The 20986-nt window shown below is 40.2% G+C and overlaps 3 protein-coding genes across 6 annotated transcripts in view; 2 read left to right on the top strand and 1 right to left on the bottom strand.

Annotated features, from left to right (window-relative positions):
- The window catches only part of LOC135435717 (phosphatase and actin regulator 4), a 126958-nt gene that overhangs the window by 101623 nt on the left and 4349 nt on the right, over nucleotides 1-20986 (bottom strand). For 2 of the 4 annotated variants that reach the window (XM_064692897.1, XM_064692896.1), the window contains exon 1: nucleotides 19307-19946. The exons of the other annotated variants lie outside the window; for them this stretch is intronic. In XM_064692897.1, coding sequence (XP_064548967.1) covers nucleotides 19307-19931 — 625 coding nt within the window. In that variant the 5' untranslated portion in view covers nucleotides 19932-19946. Of the gene's footprint in view, nucleotides 1-19306; nucleotides 19947-20986 lie in introns of those variants that run through there. 4 annotated transcript variants of the gene reach the window in all.
- On the top strand, nucleotides 2303-3534 carry LOC135435697 (uncharacterized). The gene is made up of 2 exons (XM_064692864.1): nucleotides 2303-2372; nucleotides 3218-3534. Exons 1-2 carry the CDS (start codon nucleotides 2361-2363, stop codon nucleotides 3437-3439), a joined length of 234 nt encoding a protein of 77 aa, XP_064548934.1. The 5' UTR covers nucleotides 2303-2360; the 3' UTR covers nucleotides 3440-3534.
- LOC135435706 (actin-binding protein IPP-like) lies at nucleotides 15438-16849 on the top strand. Its single transcript, XM_064692877.1, has 2 exons — nucleotides 15438-15606; nucleotides 15710-16849. The coding sequence occupies exon 2, from the start codon at nucleotides 15720-15722 to the stop codon at nucleotides 16770-16772; it is 1053 nt and encodes a 350-aa protein (XP_064548947.1). The 5' UTR covers nucleotides 15438-15606; nucleotides 15710-15719; the 3' UTR covers nucleotides 16773-16849.

The raw sequence follows: 20986 nt of genomic DNA on the forward strand, positions 1-20986 counted from the left end.
CAGAGACCCATATATAGTATACATATAGCACAGGAAACGGAAGGCACAACAGCAAGCGCCAGTGCTGGAGCTAGGGGAGGGGGGCGCGAGCGGTACAGGAATTGTTTGGAAAAAATGCCGGCAAATGTTAAAGCGCAGGCGTTGTGAGTGCGAAAGAGAGTGCGCGAGCGAGAGAGCACGCACAATAACAACAGTTGGAGAGTCACTGCAGCGTTAACAGCGCTGTGCAGCAAGTTTATGTTGTGATTTTTGTCTCATTATAGCATGCGAGCAATTTATGGCATGGCAATGTCTGCAAAACTGTTGCTTAGATTGAGTGAGTAAATTATGAATTTGATCGGGTAGAGGGGGGAGGTAGACTGTGTTAATGTAAGGCTGTGATTTCTTTTGCTATAGCATGCGAGAAATTTATAGCACGTCAGTGGCTGCAAAACTGTACGGGTTGTTTAAAGTTGAGAGTGAGTGAATTATGAATTTCAAAGGGAAGGGGGGTGGGGGAGATGTGTGGAGGCATTTCGTAGGTTAATTAAAAAAGCTTTATAGCATGATTAAGAGACAGGAACTTGATACATATGAAAAAATATAAATTTCCCCCTCGGTCGGTTTGGTGGGAGGTGGGATGAAGTACGTGGCGTCGGGATTCTCGGGGAAAAACGAATTTAAAAAAAATTAAAAGATGTGATATAAGAACTCTATTTTAGATCGATGCTTTCCACGAGAGCTATATAATAAATAAGTCTGATTTTGACGAGACTCCCCACATATCTTTAAAGCCTACTGAAAACAGGAACTTGTTCATTAATGCTTTGATTAAGGAACTAAAAATTTGATTGTTTATATGAGCTTTGCTATCTAATATATATATACATATAACCTGAAAGCGGCGAACTGGTACTGGTTCATTTCAATCAAATTTAATACTCACATGAACTTTGCAATCAGTTCAAATTAACTGCAAGTGGTGAACTGGTACTGGTTCATATTTGCTTTGTTTTGAGAATTACAAATAAAATAGTTCATATCAGCTATGCAATCTGTTAAAAATTAACTGCTGGCAGCTAACGGGTACTAGTTCATTTTTGCTTAATTTTTAAGAACTAGTACTTTAATACCTTTTATAAATTTTAATATTCATATTATCTATGCAATCTGTTCAAATATCTGTAAGTGGTTCTAGTACTAGTTCATTTTTCTTTTGCAATATGTTGAAGTTATCTGTATGCAGCGAACTAGTACTGGTTCAATTTTGCTGTGCGATCTTTTAAAATTACCAATGAATGGCGAACTAGTATTGGTTCATTTTAACTATACAGTCTGTTCAAATTTTCCTCAAGCTGCGAACTAGTACTGGTTCATATTTGGCGAAGCAATCTGTTTAAATTACATTCAACAAGTGAACTAATACTGGTTCATATTAGCTTTGGCTGTAGTACTTAATAAAAGCTATGCGATCTTTTCAAATAACCTTCAAGTAGCGAACTGGTACTGGTTCATTATTGCCTTGACTTAGGAATTACAATTTGAATACTTCATATAAGCTATGCAATCTGTTCTAAGCTATCCGCCATAACCTAGATGCCATTCTTTAGGAAAATTAACTATAAAATCTTGACAAAGCGACATCGTTCATTCCGCAGACACTGAAATATCTGCCAGCTAAACAAATGACGCCCGCCCGCTCAAATGCAGCTTAATTTATGTCGGATTTTCAGATGCAAAATGTGCAGCTGGAGCAGCAGTTGCCACGGCTAAGACAAAGCCAGAGCAGGGCGAAGCCGCCAAGCTGCCTTAATTTAACAACTTGACAAATTGACATATATATATGTATATTTTAGAAGAAAATGCAGCGACAATGGCTTGGCTTTTCCAGCTTTTCCAGCAGCTGCCGGCGGCACAAAGGACCTTCACAATGGACCTTCAGGAATTAGCCTGGCAACAGGCGAAACGCACAATAATTGTTCATGGCCCAAGCAAATTAACATTGCCGGCGGCCCACAAATGCAGCATTCGGTTATTTTGATTACTTCCGATTTTTTTTATATTTTTTTGTGGGGGGTCGCCTCCAAGGTAAACAATATAAAACGCACGCCCGCCCATTAGGAATGCAGCGCACGCCCCAAGACGCTCATAAAGCCCACAAACATTGGGCCAAAGCTAAATTAAAAGGGAAAAACAAATCAAATAAAACGAGCTGCCGAATCCATCCATTGAAACGTGCCAGGGTCAGTCGCTAGCTGTGGCCGATTCTATCCGATTTCTGACGTCTTTGAAACTTTTGCTATAAAAGCGACAACTATTCGGGTTTGTAAATCATATCAGTTTGTTATCGACAAGCAACAACAACCCACCCTCAGCTCAAGATGTTCAAATTTGTAAGTAGATCAAAAGCAAAACCAGTGAACAGGACAATAAGAACTACTCGAATGAATCAGTTCAAATGTGATCGAAATATCGAACTAGCTTCAAGCTGAGAAAAAAACAGCAAGTCAAGAAAGTGATAAACTAATGGAACTAGTTCTCTGGAACAGAGTCCTTAAAAGGCACTATAAATCAGTTCAATGTGATAAGAACATGGAACTAGCTTGAACTAGTTCTCTTGGTTCAGTGATTCGATTTGGTCCAAGTTAAAACAACATAGAACTAAAAAAGTGATTTGATTAATGGAACTAGTTCTCTGTAACAAAGTCCCTTAATCAACAAGGACAATAAATCTGTTTGATGTGATAAAAATATCGATCTAGCTTCAAGCTAGATTCAAGCTTTGCCAAAAAGTGATTGAATAATTGAACTAGTTCTCTGATTAAATAATAAAACTAGTTCTCGGAACATGCTCTTTTAACCAAAATTTTAATCGTAAATAAAGTAAAGTACAATAAGTGACTTAATTAATAGAGATAGTTCTGTGGAACTGGCTCCCTATACATCTGCATACTTTTATTATTCAAATGAATCAGTTCAGTTGATTAAAGTATGGAACCAGATTCAAGCTGAAACAACAGCAAGGAACAGCTTTGATGAGCCTATTAAGTGAACTGGTTAATAGAACTGGTTCACTGCAATTATGAAGCGTCATAAAATAGAGGATTATCTTCTGCTTTGTTATGCATTCGCAAACGTTTTACTGGCAGCTGCTCAATTGAGCCACTGGTTCATGAACCAACAGATAACTAATGCTAACTGCCTTTTCTCTCTCTCTCTCTCTCTGCCTCTCTTTCAGTTCGCTCTGTGCCTGCTCGCCGTCGTCGCTCTGGCTGCCGCCAAGCCTCAGTTCCTGGCCTACAGCGCTGCCGCCCCCTATGTGGCTGCCACGCCCTATGCATCGGCGTACACCAGCGGCGTTTACGCCTCGCCCTATGCCGCAGCTTATACCAGCGGCGTTTATGCCTCGCCCTATGCCTACAGCGCCTATCCCTACAGCTCAGTGTACCTGAGACGTTGAGGATCGTCGGACATTCCAATATACGGAGTGAACACTGTACCGTTTGTTGCTGAACCCCAAAATGAACATTAAATAAAACGAGAATTTTCCAACTATTTGCCATTGCATTTGCTTTTTTGAGTTGTGACACAATTTTCAGCGAAACGATAAGGGAAATTCCAGTGAAAATTGTGGAAAATTGCAAGTTTTTTGAATTATTTACGATGTCGTTGCCGCTGCTGTTGTTGTTGTTGCTGTGTGAATATTTAGTGCAATTTGCGTTGCCATCAAAAGCATTCGTCTCGTACATCAGGCTAGATGGGCTGTGAAGCGAGGGGTGGGGGGGTGGCAGGGCAGGGCAAGGGCAGGGGGAGGGGGAGGGGAGGTCAGCTGTCGCTCGCATGCGTCGGCTTGCAAAATGTGCAAATTATGGCAACTAAGTTGCTTGATGTTGTCCCAAACACGCACAAAACGCACAGCGAAGGCGCAAATACGCACACACCAACACCCACACAAACAGGAAGAGAGAGAGAGAGGAGAGAGGGAGGCACACACACACAAGCACGCTCTCCCTCTCTCTCACACATTCACAGCAGCAGCAGCGCCATTTGCATATTTTGCGTGGCATGCTTTCAGGCGCATTGTGCACAGTGGTTGCAGAGCATATGAAAAATGCACACACACACACACCCATATAATATACACACACACACAGCTAAAAAACAAACACACTTTGAATAATGCGCATTGCGATAAAAACTAAGCAATGCATTTCTCTTAGCATAAAAGCAAAAAAATAATACAACAAAAAATTGATAAATGGAAAAAGTTGATATCAAATACAAAAAATGCACTAGAAACAGATTTAATGGCCCAGACGAATTTTCCATTTGATTTCACAGCAACAGCATTCTTTAAAGATATTCAAATATGTTGAAGGAAATACAATATACATAAATAAGGATATTTTATCAAATGTCAGTTGTAGAAATAAATAAATATACAAAAAAAAGTTTAATAAATAAAACATTCACGAATATTTATGATTATTTGATGGGAAGTTAAAATGTCTCTTTTTTATACTCTTGCATTCTGTTAAGCAATAGAAAGCAAAAAGAATATATATAAGTCTATAATCAGAATATAGTAAATATATATATTCCTGATCAGTTAAGTCAAGAAAGCCATGTCCAATTATCAGCTTGTCTCTAGTTAAAGCCTCTAAGCCTCTTAGTTTTTATAAGGTTTTATATTTGGCTGTTCTCTTAGGACTTTGACTATGATAAATCGTGTTTTATAGAAGCACAAAAGGCGCTCAGCCAAATTGAAAATCTTTTAAGAATAAAATAAATATCAACCGAGGCCCAACAATTGTAGTCTCTTAGTGCTAAAGCTCGCTTGATGAAACTTGGCGTAGTTCCTACTGGGAATTTATCAGATATAGTTGAAAAAGAAACAATTTCTCGAAATCCTGTAGCTATCCAAGAAATTGATCCATAAACTGAGTCCATCCATAACTGTATATTATAGCTACCTTAACTTTATAATATAATTGCCATGTTTATGTTTAATGCCAGATATATGTCATACATATGTCTGAAAGGGTATTTAAGCTTCGACTACGGCGTGCCTATATTCTCTTATATTTTTCACCATTAAATCCTAAGAAAACTTAGAAATTCCAACACTTAGGAAAGGCAATAAAATCTGTTTTACTAAGAGGAGCTCGCCTGGCAAATACCCTGTAATCGATTGCAGTTGCTTAAATATATGTCACTCAGACAGAGCTCGACTTGAAAATACCCTGTAAAGGCATGCAATCATCTGCAGCTTTTAGTATAACCATGATATGTGCGTACTGCGTAAAATATTTCAACAAATATGCCATAAATTTTTACACTTGACAGACCATTTCCCAATGTGTTCAGCATTTCCATTAGTTTGGCAAAGAGTTGATTGTGATTTACACTTGAAATATTTGCAAGCTTTAAAATGTTAGGAAAATTTCCCCTCTCAACAGATTTCTCAACAGATACGTCAAAGTTGCTTCTTCAGCTTTAAGTGGCAAAAGGAAAGAAAAAGCACAACTAATGAAAAGTTTTGTTCAAGTTTTGCGGCACTTTTTGTTTGGCTTTTAGCTGGCATCTTATGGTAATTACGCGTCATCAAACGCGACATTTGGCGGTCGTCTTCTTCTTCTTTCAAAAAAAACTTGCAGAGCAAATTTTGCAGGTGCTACGGCACAGGAAATTCTCCAGCTGCCAATTGTAAATCTAATTTGTGATCCCCTGCCACGCGAAATCTGTGGAAGCCCGAGCAACGCCTACGTGTGACCACGGGCCAAGGAGCTGGACAAAGGTCAAGACGCACGCCCACGCACAGTGGGCAAAATTGCGATAAATGCGTGGGCCTTACCTTTGGGGACAGGCCCGAAACTCAGAAGCCGCTTTCTGTCACAAAATGTCCCTTAAACAAACACACACAACACACACACACACAGCAAGGTACACATTACCATTTTCCGCACAAGCATTTCCCCGAGCTAACGGTTCATTATCACAGCCAACATCGGGCGCAGAGGCAGGGCGACGTGTAGTCCATCAATGTCAAACTTACCTGTAAGAAAGAGAGCAAGAGAGAGAGAGAGGGGGGAGAGCGTAAGTGATTGAAAGAGATAGACATGTGTTAAATAAAGTTAACTGCGTGAACGATGCGTGTAAATATAAATATTAAATATGGCTAAAGGTATTAAATTGGGCACAGCTGCAGCCGGAATACTCTATCAGAGAAACATTGGCACAATAAAAATCCCAAACAAGAGATATTCATCATACATCTGTCAAAATTTCTTAGCTTAAATAAAAACTAAGCCATATTTAAGTATATGAAATAATTATTTAAGACAGAACTATATTTTGATCAGTTCTTCATAGGAATCTGCATATCTCGGCAATAACAAAAACGAAAATAATTTATTTTAGAGCTTCAGAAATATTAATGGGTTTTACGGAACATTTTTCGCATAAATCATAAATCCCTATGTAGATCTTGACTTTTAGAAATATGAGAGATTCTATATCTCAACAATTTTAACAAATATCTACATATAATCTTGAAAAATTATAATAATTATAAATTCTATATCTTATCTTGATATAATATAATATTTATAAAATCTCTACTTAAGTCTACACTTGCTTAATATATCTTAACTTTCAGCATTTTTCTCTCACTAAAAAAACACTTTAATGACTTTCCATAAAGCATAAGAAAACCCAACAGAATATTAAATCAGACATTTTTATGCAAAGGGCATTGTGCAGCAGTATAATAAATGTTGATTTCAGTTTTCTCCACTTTCATCTTCTTCTTCTACGCTTGACATTTTTCTCACAGCTTTTCATTTTCCGTTCTTTTCCATTCTTGATATTTTTTTGGCATTGTTTGGCAATCAAGCTAAGTATATGCCGCATATATCGCATTTATTTTTGGCAGAATAATGTCTGTTGAATCGAATTAAAAATCGACGTGTGTTTGCGCAAACAACCGTTGGATTCGTGTGGCAAGCTGTACAAATATGTAGCAGGTGCAATGCCACAGAAGACGAAGAGCATGGCAAATACTCGTGCGTCAAGTCGCAAGTCCCAGCTCCATCAAAATGAATTTGGCATAGCGCAATGGAGCCGGCTACCCTCTGGGATCTGGGCTTTGGGTTTTAGGGATTTACAAGTACAACCCTTCAGTAATCTTTGCGCAAAGAATCAGCAATGTTAGGCTCTGCATTTGAGCTGATTAAACCGTTTGGGAATTACAAGTACAAGCTAGCAGAACAAATGTTTTTTTTATTTTTAATAGCCTGACATATATAAAAAAGGCTGTAAAAGGAAAAAAGTGTCAGCTACTTAAATGTCTACATCAAGGGTTTAAGCTTGGAATTTCAATTTTTTTGAATAAAGAAGAATGGTTGCCAATATATAATTACAAACAAGTAAGAGGTTCTAGTCGGGAGCTGCCGACTAGGGGATACCCTGAACCCTCTTCTTCCAACAGGCGATAGGTATAAAATGAAAGATACTTGATATATATATACTATTCTAGAACTAGCTCATATTATTTGCCGAAATTGCTCAAAAAACAGGATTTCGATATCGATTACTTGGAAACGGGGCAAGTTATCGAATATCGGAAGCAAACTCGATCTGCGCGGGCATTAGGAGGACCTACAGCTAATTTCAAGTCTCTAGCTCTTAAAGGTTCTGAGATCCTTTCGTTCATACATACGGACGGACGGACAGACAGACGGACATGGCTAGATCGACTCGGCTATTGATGCTGATCAAGAATATATATACTTTACGGGGTCGGAGATGCTTCCTTCTGCCTGTTACATACATTTGCACAAATACAATATACCCTGTTTACCCATTTTTAATGGCTTCAGGGTATAAAAAGGCACAAAAGGAAAAAGTGTCAGCTACCCGTTATCAAATCTAATCATCCCTCTCTTTTATTTCGCAGGGCATACAGGCAGTTTAAATTCTGTTATACTCTTGTAGAGGGTATTATTATATTGTCACGAAATGTGTAATGCATAGAAGGAGACATCTTCAACCCATAAAGGATTTAAATTGTAGATCAACATCAACATCGTCCGTCTGTCTGTTCGTCCACCTGTCTTCTTCTATGGGAACAATTCTCCCGAATCGAGCTTAACAACCAAATCGAGGTTTAAATACTTGCGAGAGCTAGTTAACGAGTTGAACTTTAAGGCTAGACATTGGATTCGAACCGTGAACCAAAGTTCAAGGCTTCAACTAGCTGCCTTTATATACCTCGACTCCAAATCCGCTTTAAATCGAACCGATTCGAAGCTGTAATTTATTATTTAGTTTAATTAAACTAAGCGCTTGGCTCAGTTTTGAATAATAGGCGAGCGCATAAATCACTTGTGCTTAAATGATTGCAATTATCAAATTTCGCTTTGATTAATTGTTGCTAAATGCGGCGACAAAATCTAATTAATTTGCGAGCCAGCAAACGAGACGCGCACAAGATCTCGTCCAGAGTCCAGCCCATGGGGAAGTGGAGACCAATTCGAAGAAACAGAGTCAACAAGTAGGCAGCGGGTCGCTTCCTACGGCGAGGAGCAATTCAAAAGCGGTTTCAATTTCATGATGAAACATCGTTAACCCGTTGTCGGGGCACATTGGGTCAACATTTGTTGTCCGTCATTTATATAAAGCTCAGCGGGGTGAAGGGGCAAAGGGCGGTCTTAGCTGGACGCCCATTCATTAAAAATTCATTGCTTAATTTGGCAGCACGAACAACACAATGTGTGGGTATGATAAGAATGAAAAGAAATTGGCATCGAACCTCGGTTAAAAATGCAGAGCAACAATTTCCGTTTCCGCTCGCCCGACGTCCGTTTCAGCCTGAATTGTTGCTGCCGACGTTTGCGCAACATTTGCGTGCCGCAAACCGTTGCAAATGTTGTGCTAATAAATGTTTGGCCTATTAACGGCACAAATCAAGCGCCACAGACTTGACTTTTGCCCGCAGCTCAGCTCGATTGGCAATTTAGACTCACACACAGGACACACACACACACACACAGGACACACACACACAGACACAGATACTTTCAAGTCTGGCGTTAAATTGAAGCGCGTCTCTTGAGATAGGGCAACTCTCAGCTATCTCTCGCACTTTCTATTCTGTTGACTGCCTTTTACTGCGCTCAACGTGGCGTATAATCGATTTTTATTATGCCAGAATTTTGTAAAAATCGCTCAGCCGACACGTTGCCGACGCCTCGAGCGCACCACGTTTAACAAACTAACTGAAATCAATTGCAAAACCTGTCAGCACCGAGTTTTTCACCTATTTTCCTTTACGTTTATTTTATTTTCTTTCATTTTTGCATATGCTGTTGGTCAACGCACGCAAAGACCGCGCGAAGGTCGACTCAAAAAGAAAAAATATAACATAAGTACAATTAAATCAATAGACTTTGGAGGCACGAAATTGTGTGTAAAATTTAGCAAAAGAAAGCGCAACAAATCTAAAGAAGGTCTGGTGTATATCGTAGGGAAGGGAAGAGCTGCTAAGGCGGGAATGAAATGGGGTAAAATTAAGAAATAATCAAGAAATGTTTGTTAAATAGACTGTAGACAAGTCGAAGATTTAATACCCTTGTAGACATGTGTCTCTTGCGGATATGTGAGAATTGTGAAGCTCGTAAATGCGGAGTTCGATGAAAATATCTTGGAAAACGGAAGACTTTGCCATACGAATACTTATTTATCGAGCGATTGTTCCTATAGAGCTATATAATATAGTCGTGCGATCTTGATAAGATTTGACTCGATTTGAAAACAGCATAATTTAACTACTAAATGTAGAGTTTAGTCATGTTAACTTGTGAAACAAAAGAGTTTTGCATACAAAAATCTACTTTTCGATCGATCGTTCCTATGGCAGCTATATAATATGGTGGTCCGATATTGATAAGGTTTTGTATATATGTAAGAGATAAGATAAGACAAGATATCTTAATAAGCAACAGAGTTCTCCATACAAGAACCTACAGACCTATCCCAAGTTGTAAGACTATATTCTAAAACTGGGAGACTTGCGAGCTAGAAACAAGCAGAAGGATAGACGGACAGACAGACAGATATGGCTCTACCAACTCATCTGTTGATACTCTATATATATACTATATGGACTCTTTCTATACGTTACACATTTCATAACCTCATTATAGTACCCTCCACAAGAGTATAAAAGAATTTATATTGTATTTACACGCCGCAAAATAAAAGAGAGAGATGAAAATTTATGACTGGCCAATCAAAGGCGACGACAGCTCCAATTAAGCTGACTTTTTCCTTTTTCGTGCTGCACATTTAAATTAAATAGGTAAAGCTCTTTTGTACTCTATACAGGCTCGGCAATTTTTTTTTGCTGTCCATTTAATTACCGCGAAATTGGTAAATAAATGCGAACAGCACAAGTTTCAGTTATAACAAAGCCGCCAACAAAGCTACCAATGGACATGACATGACACCGGGGCAACAGAGGCAACAGAGGCATGCAACATGGCGTATAAGTAACCGCTTTTATTGTCATTTGCCGTGCCACTCAATAAGGCGACAGGGGGGGGGGGGGGCTCGAACCTGGTCAGCAATGTCGGCCACATGCACAGCAAACGACCTCAAGTGAGTTCTAGAGCTCAAAACGGGGAGAGGGAGAGGGCGAGGTTGAGGTTGTGTGTCTGTGTGTGGCTTTGAATGCAATTATGTGCAGCACATGAGCAGCATGCTGATGACGCTGATGTAGAGTGGGCGTGGCCATCAGGTAAGTGGAACAACATAAATAAATAAGTGCAGGTAAAGGGAGGAAGAAGCAGAAGAGCAGCAGCAGCAGCAGTAAAAATATTGCCATTACGTAAAACGATAAGCAGACAATCCGAAAGCAATTTCTGATTGAGATTTAAATTTTTAAAGCAGTCACAAAATCACACTAGACAACAAAGTTGAGATGCAAATGGGGAAAGTAAGGATATCAGCAGGACAAACTAGATTTAATACCCTTGTAGAACTATGCCTTACGGCTATATAGCTTAAGATGTGAGCAAGTTAAAAAAAAAAACGTATCTTTTTAACATAATAAACGTAATTATTTGCTCTATGCCTTTATTGACTTTAATAAACCAAATGAAAACAAGGCTGTGGCATGCTATTATTGTTGTTCTTTCATCCACACAAGAGTCCTTTAGGTTCAAGGACTCAAACATCTCAATTGGCCTTCCTTGGGCGTCTATGTGTGTGCAAATAAAGATTATCTGTGCTCCTCATGCGCTGCGCATTTTTATGTTAATGCGCCCTGCCACCTACAGGCAACAACAACAACAACAAACAGGAACAACAACAACAATAGCACTAAGCCAAAAGGAAAAGCTAGCGCATAAAGGCCAACATGAATTGCCACTTGAGGGCGTGGCAAACAAGTCTTAGAAATTGGCATTCGCATGGCCTAATTCAATGCCAGAGCTTGGCGCAAATGAAATTCTGCAGCTCTCCCACTCCCCCCTTCCCCCTCCCCACCCCTCAACTGTCTGAAATTCGAGTTGCAAAAAGCAAAAATCGGCAGTTGCAATTTAATTGCGTATATAAACGCATTCCAGCCCATAACTGAACAGGCAACAAGCAACTTACACAAGCAGCCACTTGGCTCGAGCACTCTCAGGTTTTAAAGATAGTTTTAAGTATTTCAAGTATCATAACTGTAAGTATTTTCTATTGTTTTGTTTGTTAGTGCAAGGGAATACCTTTTCGAATGAACCAGGGTCGAGAGAGAAGTCGGTGGTTCAGTTCAGCATTCGAAATAATAGCCTTTATTTGGATTCGGCTCGTGAAAAAGCGGTACCCTCAAATATCCCATATAGACATAGGTCAAAATCTCCCACCCCCATAACTCGGCCAAATCTCATCCGATTTTCGAGAAATTTTGATTTTTCTTCATGATTTTGCCTCTAGTTTAATTTGGCATTTAAATCTGGAAACATGTTTCCTGGTCCAAATTCATGTCAAAATACGGCCCCCTAAAATCGCATATAGACGTGGATAGACATGGGTCGAAATTTCCCAGCCCATAACTCGGCCAAAACTTAACCGATTTCATCGAGATTTGGATTTTTCTTAATGGTTTTGCCTCTAGTTTAATTTGGCATTTAAATCTGGAAACATGTTTCCTGGTCCAAAATCATGTCAAAATACGGCCCCCTAAATCGCATATAGACGTGGATAGACACAGGTCGAAATTTCCCAGCCCATAACTCGGTCAAAACTCAACCGATTTAAACGAGATTTGGACTTTTCTTCATGATTTTGCCTCTAGTTTAATTTGGCATTTAAATCTGGAAACATGTTTCCTGGTCCAAATTCATGTCAAAATACGGCCCCCTAAAATCGCATATAGACGTGGATAGACATGGGTCGAAATTTCCCAACCCATAACTCGGTCAAAACTCAACCGATTTTAACGAGATTTGGACTTTTCTTCATGATTTTGCATCTAGTTTAATTTGGCATTTAAAGCTGGCAACATATTTTTTAGTCGAAATTCATGTCAAAATGTGGCCCCCTAAAATCGCATATAGACGTAGATGGGCATGGGTCGAAATTTCCTACCCCATAACTCGGCCAAAACTCAACAGATTTTAACGAGATTTGGACTTTTATAATTGATTTTGCCCCTATTTTAATTTGGCATTTAAATCTGGAAACTTTTTTTTTAGTCGAAATTCATGTCAAAATATGGCCTCCTAAAATCGCATATAGACGTGGATGGACATAGGTCGAAATTTCCCACCCCATAACTCGTCTAAATCTAATTTGGTTTTTTCTTCATGGTTTTGCCTCTAGTTTAATTTGGCATTTAAATCGGGCAACATATTTTTTAGTCGAAATTCATGTCAAAATATGGCGTCCTAAAATCGCATACAGACGTGGGTCGAAATTTCCCACCCCATAGCTCGGTCAAAACTCAACCGATTTTTACGAGGTTTGGCTCTTTGTTCATGATTTTGCGCCTAGATCAATTTGGCATCTAAATCTTGAAACATGTTTCCTGGTCAAAATTCATGTGAAAGTGGCTATTAATGGTCATCAAAATGAGTGTCAACATTAGTATAAAACACATTAAATTAAATAAAATTAAATGAAATGAAATTACGTATACGAAATAAAGTTAACTTACGTATACGTATTTTGTTGACTTTTAGAGCTTGAAATAATTTTCTAATAATCATAATGATAAAAATTATAATAAAGAGAGAATTTTATAGTACAAGTGCCAAGTCTGGGAGGCTATTTAATGTAGAATAAGAAAATTGAATATACAAACATATTTTGCTTCACGTCCCTTCGTTTTTCAGGATATTGATGCACTTAGATGCCATTTTCCTAGTGCAGCCTTTGCTGTCAGTGAAACCTTTAGGGATGCAGCACAAAACGGAATCGAAAAATCAAATGCTCACCAGAGAGCAATTGCGAGAGGCTAAGCATGTAATCGACTGTGTCTGTGTGTGTGAGTGTGTGAGAGCTCACTCGACTTTTATTGAAAAGGAAAGAGGAGAAGATGCTAGCTATACAGATATATATATACTCTACATATGGGGTACACATTTAAGGAATGTTTGTCGTTAGAGTCTGCGATTATATCTATTTATGCGGCATGTGAAAACTTTGACTATTTGCCCCGCCCACAAACAGCTCATCTAATTCCATTTACCACCCACCCACACACACACGTACAGTACACATTCGCTAATAACGTCAACGTTTAGCGCAGTACCGAGGCCCCCGAATCAATAGGCCGAAAACAAAGTAAAACTTATGTGGCCTAGCAACATTTTTGGCACAAGTTGCAAATTAAATTTACATTTCATGCACGTAGCCGAAGGCATCCCCCCTCCCCGCCAGGCCCCTTAATTGTGCTGCCAAAAAGCAGCGAGTGAGTGGCACAAAGGATGCTGCATTGAGCCTGGCCAGCTGCCAATTCGAGCCAATTATGTGGCATATGAAAAGGAGCTGGCAGCGGCGAGCGAGTGAAAGCGCGCCAGCTGCAAAGGCGAAAAAGCGAAATCAATACGCGCAGCATTAACTCGAGCGCTAAAGACACGCCATGGACTCATTAGCTTGTGGCACACAGAGACAAAGTTGCTAAAAGACACTCAAGATGGGGTAACGAGCTGGCGAAGTGTGTGTATATGTATGTGTGTGTGTGTGTGTGTTTCCGCTTGCGATGCTGTTGGCCAGCTTTGTTAGCCATCTTGTCATAAATGACGCCATCCTGGCAGCTATAATACCAGAACTAAACAAAACTCTGCGACTAAGTAAATAGCTTAAGATATGGTCATAATATCTCATTATCATAAGACGAATTATATATTTAGGAGGCATCTCCGAACACATAAAGTATTCTGGATCGATAGCTTTAAAACTGAGAGTCTAGTTAGCATAGGAACAGGCTGATGGAGAGAGGGACATGGCTATATGAACTCGACTGTTGATACTGATTTAGAGTATATATAATTTATGGGGTCGGATACATCATCTTCTATGCCTTACACATTTCACAGCAAAATTTTAATAACCACAAAAAGGTTATATAAAAACAAACAAGGAATTCTAGTATGCACGCCCGAGGTATTCCAAAGTTTCGATCTGTAGTCAAAGGCGAGCTTAGCATAGTTTAGCATTACTTTAAAGAGCAGAAATTATATTATTTTCATCAAATATTCGCTGGCTTTCAAGCTTAACGAGCGAGGGATGCTGGCCAGTGTTGCCAATTGAGACTACAAAAAGTAGCTAAATCCCAGGTTAGAACTAACTCAAATAGCTGTCAGCCTAAAATTACAAGTTCTTATCAATAAGATGCCAAAAAAAATAACGAAATCAGTTTAAAAGTTGAACTGTTGCGTGTTGTCCTCTAAAAGTAAATAAATTTAGCTGGAATTTAATGAAATTGGCAGCACTGACTCTTGCAAGCACATCAGAGTTGCAATGCATAAACAGGAAGTATAAAATATCGATAACTATCAGCAGATATTACGTGATTCCTATTCTTTTGTCGCAATTGTCACTTTTGCTTGACTTGTAAAAATTCGAAAGCTTCCAAAAAACTACTTTACAAGCTTGCGGCATATATTGTCAATTGAAATTAATTGATATATAATTAATTTAATTTCTAAACATTTTTATAAACCTATAAGCTTGCCCCCTCTACGTGCCCTTTGTTTGCCCTTGGCCTATGTAGAATTATTCTTACTCTACAGCTTTATCATCGCTATCGGAACTATCATCACTATGCTAGACATATTCATTCACAATATTTATATGTCATTCTTACACTACAACTGCTTCGAAACGTAATATCTGGTTAACTGAATAATTAGGCTTAAACCTTGTTCATTTCTTTTGCTTTTTTGTTTTGACCGTTTCAAAATTGTTTCAATCAGAGTAGGCAACGCGTCTCCTTCCCCGAATCGGTTAAGAGCTTCACAAATATTTTATTTAGTCTTCTGGCTGAGCTCGAGCTGTGCGCACTCAAATTTTCAATTCCCAATAAGTTGATTTGAGAAAAAAAGCTAAGCTGCCTATTTGGAATAAATTTCAACTCAGGTCAGTTTACTTTGTAGGAATATATACGCTCTTCACACATACAATTCAGAGAACTTTTGTAAGACATTTCTTCCTCGTTTGCTCGTTTTTTTTTTTTTATTAGAAATCTAGTCATGTACAATCCAAAGAACCAAGTTCCCACCGAGGAGGAGATACGCACTCAGAATGCAAAGAAACTGAATAAAATGAATATGGATAAGATGTTGCCGGTGCTGCCGAAGAAGACGCCCTGGCAGGAGGCAGTCGAGATGTTGCTGACCAACAATCTGGAGAAGGATGTGAAGATAACCATCGGCAAGAAGGTCTTCGATTGCCACAGCTGTGTGCTGCGCACATTCTGCGAGCTATTCACCAGCACGCTGCGTCCGGGCAACAATGTCAGCCTGCCGGAGGACAAGGTGACCGCGGATGCCTTTGACATAGCCTACAACTGGATGATCAACTCGAATAGCAATTGCCAGCGGGGCAAGCTCTTGGATCTGCTGCTGGCAGCACAATATTTGTGTGCCACAAAGCTGTTGCAGAGCGTTGTGGGCGCTCTGAACGATGAGCGTTACTTTTCCAATGTGGATGCGTTGAGCTGTTATGCGGAGGCCTGCAGCAAGGGCATCGATAGCGTTGCCGAATTGATGATAAATCGCTTTGGCAAATCCTTTCTGGTGCTGGTTTCATCGGAGGAATATCGCGAACTGGACGTGCACGAGCTGTGCAGCTTGCTCGGCTCCGATTTGCTGGGCGTGCACACCGAGGTGGAGGTATTCTATGCCGCCCTGATGTGGGTGCTCACCGATTACCAGGAGCGCAAGATGCATCTGCGTCGCGTCCTGAAGATGGTGCGCTTTGAGCTGATGCCGTCGCTGGTTTTGCTCAATTTCGGCGAAAGACTCAACGAACTGATGCCGGATGCCGTGGATCTGATGTTCTTTTTGCTGCACCTGGCCGTGATCAATAGCCAGGAACGCTCGAGCATGCCGCTGGCCAAGGACGGACTGCGTCATCGCATCTACATCAGAGATCCCAAGTGCCCCTATTTGCATCTGCTTGAGAATCGAACTGAGGAGCTGAGTGCTACGCTTTTCAGGGACTATATCGTATCGCTGGAAGACGATTACGAGCCCTTCCAAGCACGCATAACAGAGGTGATCGAGGGGGAGACCGCACAGTAAACCCGTTTAAATGAGAATCCGAGTTTCACACACAAATCATATAAAATGCGTTCTAATAAACTACTGATGCTACTCAATTTCTCAGTAACTTATCGATGATTCCTGCTTTATATCGGTCGATTATTCGGTCAAAAACATTCTCAATTTCTTTACGATTGCTCGGACTAGAGGTTTATCCTGAATCATATGATTCCTACGATATTCGAGTATTCGCAAATATTTAACGCCTTTGGCTTGAAATTGTGAGGATCTCTTTGGAGTTTTTATTTATTCGATTTTGTGGTAACGTCAAATTGGTTACTCTAAGCGATATCGATTCTTATCGATTGCTTAGAAGCGGGCAAGTTATCGATTATGGGAAACAAATTCGAGCTGCCCGGGCACTGGAAGAACCTTCGTTCAACATCTTAGGTCTCTAGAAGGGCATTTCGGTCATGTTTCCCTCTACAGTCTGTATGTATTTGTATATATCTATTTGTATGTATGTATTTGTATGTATGTATTTGTATGTATGTATTTGTATGTATGTATCTGTATGTATGTATCTGTATGTATGTATCTGTGTATATGTTTCTATATGTATGTATCTATATCTATATGTATGTATCTATATCTATCTGAATATATCTATATCTATCTGAATATATCTATCTATTTTTTGTCAAATACTTCCCTCTTACTCATTTTATAAATAATAGAATTGGAATTTTCGTAATTTATTTTTTTGGGTGTTCTTAAAAAATATTCTGTGGAGCTCCACTTTTTGGTCGTATATCATGACAAAAATGCGAGAAATTTTGACTTGTTTCAAGTGTTCTGTTCTGGAAATCCCTACAAAGCGTCAAAATTCCATAAATTTGTCAAAACTTAAACGATTTTGATGAAAGAGAGAAGTTTGGTCTTGTTCTGTCCTCTAGATTTATTCTGTATCCAATATCTATCCCCTCTTTTTTTAAAAATATAATTTATTCTTTTTCCCTTACTCCTTTTTAAAGAAAAAACAACTCTGACTTGATCGTAAATGTTGCATTCAATAAAGTCTGAGTTAGTACAAAACGTTGTATTAAATCACATGTGAGGGCTGCTTTTTTAAGCTCAGCTAAATCATTTGTAGGATATTTTTGATACTGTGTCTATAAGTTACCCAAATACCAATCCCAACTTCTCACTGCAACCGCTTTTGCAGCAAGAAGAAAAAGAAACATTAGGATAGCGATATGGAAAATGAGAGGGGGGGGCAAATCGAAGCGTGGCATTAAAAAGATATAGAGTTCCTTTACTGCATAATGCTGGCGTGTCGATGTCAGCGCGCACAGCTCAAAGCAGAGGAGGTGGTGGGCGGTGTGACTGGTGTCACAGTGGGCGTGGTGCTTGAAAGTGTAATTTAATTAAGAGCCCCACCAAATGGCGACACTAAATATGCGCCACACATAAAAGAAATGGCAGAAACAAAAATCAGATTCACTAGACGGCGCCAAGGGAGATGCGCGTCTATGCGAAAGCGTGGGGCCAGAGGACTAAGGACTAAGGACAAAGGACATTCACTGCAGCACAGCCAGCGCCACTTAATGAGTTGTTTGGCGTCAAGCGGGGTTCAGGGTAGGGGTAGGGGTAGGGAAAACAGACTGTGTGCAAAAAACAGAGAACGGACTCAAATGCATTTTTATGTTTAACTTTATGTCTTCAGTGTGAAATGCTGAAAGTGTAATTGGCCGACTCGAGTACTTGGTAAATTTGCATAGCACCCATTTGGAATAGTTATGTTTAAGTGGCATAAATACCAAATGGTTAATCCTCATGTTAAACTAGCTAGCAAAGCGGAGCACAAATTAAAACTTGCAATTAAACATTTGAGCAAAAAGAACAAATTATAACAGAAAACAAATTGGTTTTAGGTTAAATTACCCAATTAAAATATAAAGGGTACTCCTACTATTATTAATATTAGTATTTAAAGGATGGCTGAAAATTGGATGAAAGAAAATTTGTGAATTTGAATCTATAAATAGAACCTATAGCTCTTAAGTATACTATAAAATGTCTGCGCCTGCGATTAGCTCTATTTTTCGGGTTTTTGTGGGATACACCTTCTATAAAGTTCGTATTAAGCCTATTTATATATTTTATCTTGAGAGTTACAAATAGATAGATAGGTATAAATAAAATTCCAATAGGTTAACTATTTTCCTATTTTATCTTTATCTTTATCTACCTTCTATAAGCATAAACTGATATATGGCATATTCAGATCGGATCATGTGCTCCGATTTTTATCTTTTAAGAAATCCCTTCTATAATTTTATAATTAAGTTTTTGTTAACATTCAGTATGTTTCTAAGGGAAAGCTGGTATGAATAGCCCGAGCATAAACTCATGAATGGAACATTCACATCGGATCCTGTGCTCCGATTTTTGTGTTTTCACAACCCAACCACATAAGCTTGCAATTACGACAAACAACTGCTCATTTACACTTCCAAGTGGTAGTCGCTATTCAAAGGGACTGACCCTAATCCATTTTACCGCGCACTCACCTCGATACATTGGAAACTCGCCATCGCTGTGACTGTGACAAAGCATAATTGGAGAACGGCAACGCGAGGCGGCAACCATGATGCCCGTCTTGTGGTGTCCGGCGACAGTCAGTTTGGTGGCCGTCAATTTGGTGGTGGACGATGACGAGGATGAGCTGCTGCTCGCTGCGACCACGTTTGATGGCAGCGGATTAGATGCTTTTAGCTGTGCCGCAGTCAGAGCGTTGCCAGCAGCTCCGCTGGCTGGCGTCATGGTGGCACAGACGGAATAGGAGCGCGCCACATGGCTCAAGGTGCGACGCCGTATAGTCGCGGCTGCCATTGTTGTTGTTGCCGTTGTGGTTGCGGCATTCGCGCGATAATGATGCTGCGGCGTCGAGTACTGGTAATGGTGGCCCGACTGCTGCTGCTGCAACTGTTGATAGGCGGCGGGTGCACCGCCTAGCGACAAATGATGCTGCAGCGGCGGATGCGGATGCGGATGGGCATGAGCTGCCGCGTATGGATTATGCGTAGGCGGATGCTGTTGTTGCTGCTGCTGCTGTTGTTGTTGCTGAAAGGGCGGATGCGAGTGCTGATGCTGCAGCAGCTGGCGTTGTTGCTGCTGCTGTTGCACGACGGCCATTTGGAATTGCTGCTGCAGCTGCTGCAACAGATCATGCTGCAGTTGCTCATTGCTCTTGGCTGCCGCATTCTCGCTGGCATTCGTTTGGGATTGGGTCTGCTTTTGCTTCTCCCAGGGTCCGTTGCTGTCGCCGCCGTAATCCAGCTTGAAGGCGTTTGTTTCTACGCACACTCACACACGGACACACTCACAGATTGGGCCCAGCTCATCGATGGCAGGTTTGTACTAATTGAGGCGCCGCACGTCGCCAGCCAAATGGGGCAACATTAAAACGCGCTCGCGTCTGCCAACAGCTGATGCACTCGGCCAGGATTGTCACTTATTTATGGATCGCTCGCTCGCTCGTGTGTGTGTGTGTGTGTGAGGATAACTATGTCGGTCATACAACAGGACCTACTTGCAAACTTTCATCAAATAGCAGCACACGAGAGCTATAGACACGCACGCACACACACACATATAAACATATATAAATACACAAGCACACACACACAGAAACTGTGGCTTTATCAAGGAGACAACGCGTTTACGTTCACATCAACCGACAACTCGACCAGATACGTTGGTCTTAAGTACAACGACTGATTGCACGAAGCTTTGTTATCCTGTGCAAAAGCTGCCAGAGCAATGCCAGCGCAGTCAAAAGCACAGTCAAGCTGGAGAGCCAGAGGCTGCAGCAAAGAGAGCCAGAGAGCGAGAGAGAGAGAGAGAGAGAGAGCGCGCACTGGCAAAAAGCACAAAACTGGACCAACGGCAGCCTGTGCGTGTGTGTGTGTGTGTGTGAGTGTGTGGGTGAGAGCCTGGTCTGTTTATGAACATTCTTTGCATGCAACGAGCGTGTGTTTTGCCAACTCTTCCACTTTGTTTACCGTAAAAGCGCACACGAAAAAAGTAAAACAACCGACAACACGAACGCTATGAAAAGTGTGGCACAGTTCAAGGCGCACCACAGTGGGGCAATATCGGACAAAACTAATCAATCGTAAAATTAACGATTTTGTTTTTAACTTTACAATTAGATTCCGTTGTTATGCTCTGTACCATTTATAAATTAT

The sequence above is a fragment of the Drosophila montana genome, unplaced genomic scaffold (genome assembly GCF_035044405.1).
Source record: "Drosophila montana isolate Dmon_TW-CO22-7 unplaced genomic scaffold, ASM3504440v1 contig_3661_1, whole genome shotgun sequence".
Taxonomy (NCBI): domain Eukaryota; kingdom Metazoa; phylum Arthropoda; class Insecta; order Diptera; family Drosophilidae; genus Drosophila; species Drosophila montana.

Coding starts and splice junctions, on each gene's coding strand:
- LOC135435706 (XM_064692877.1), top strand. CDS start 15,720: ATGTACAATCCAAAGAACCAAGTTCCCACCGAGGAGGAGATACGCACT.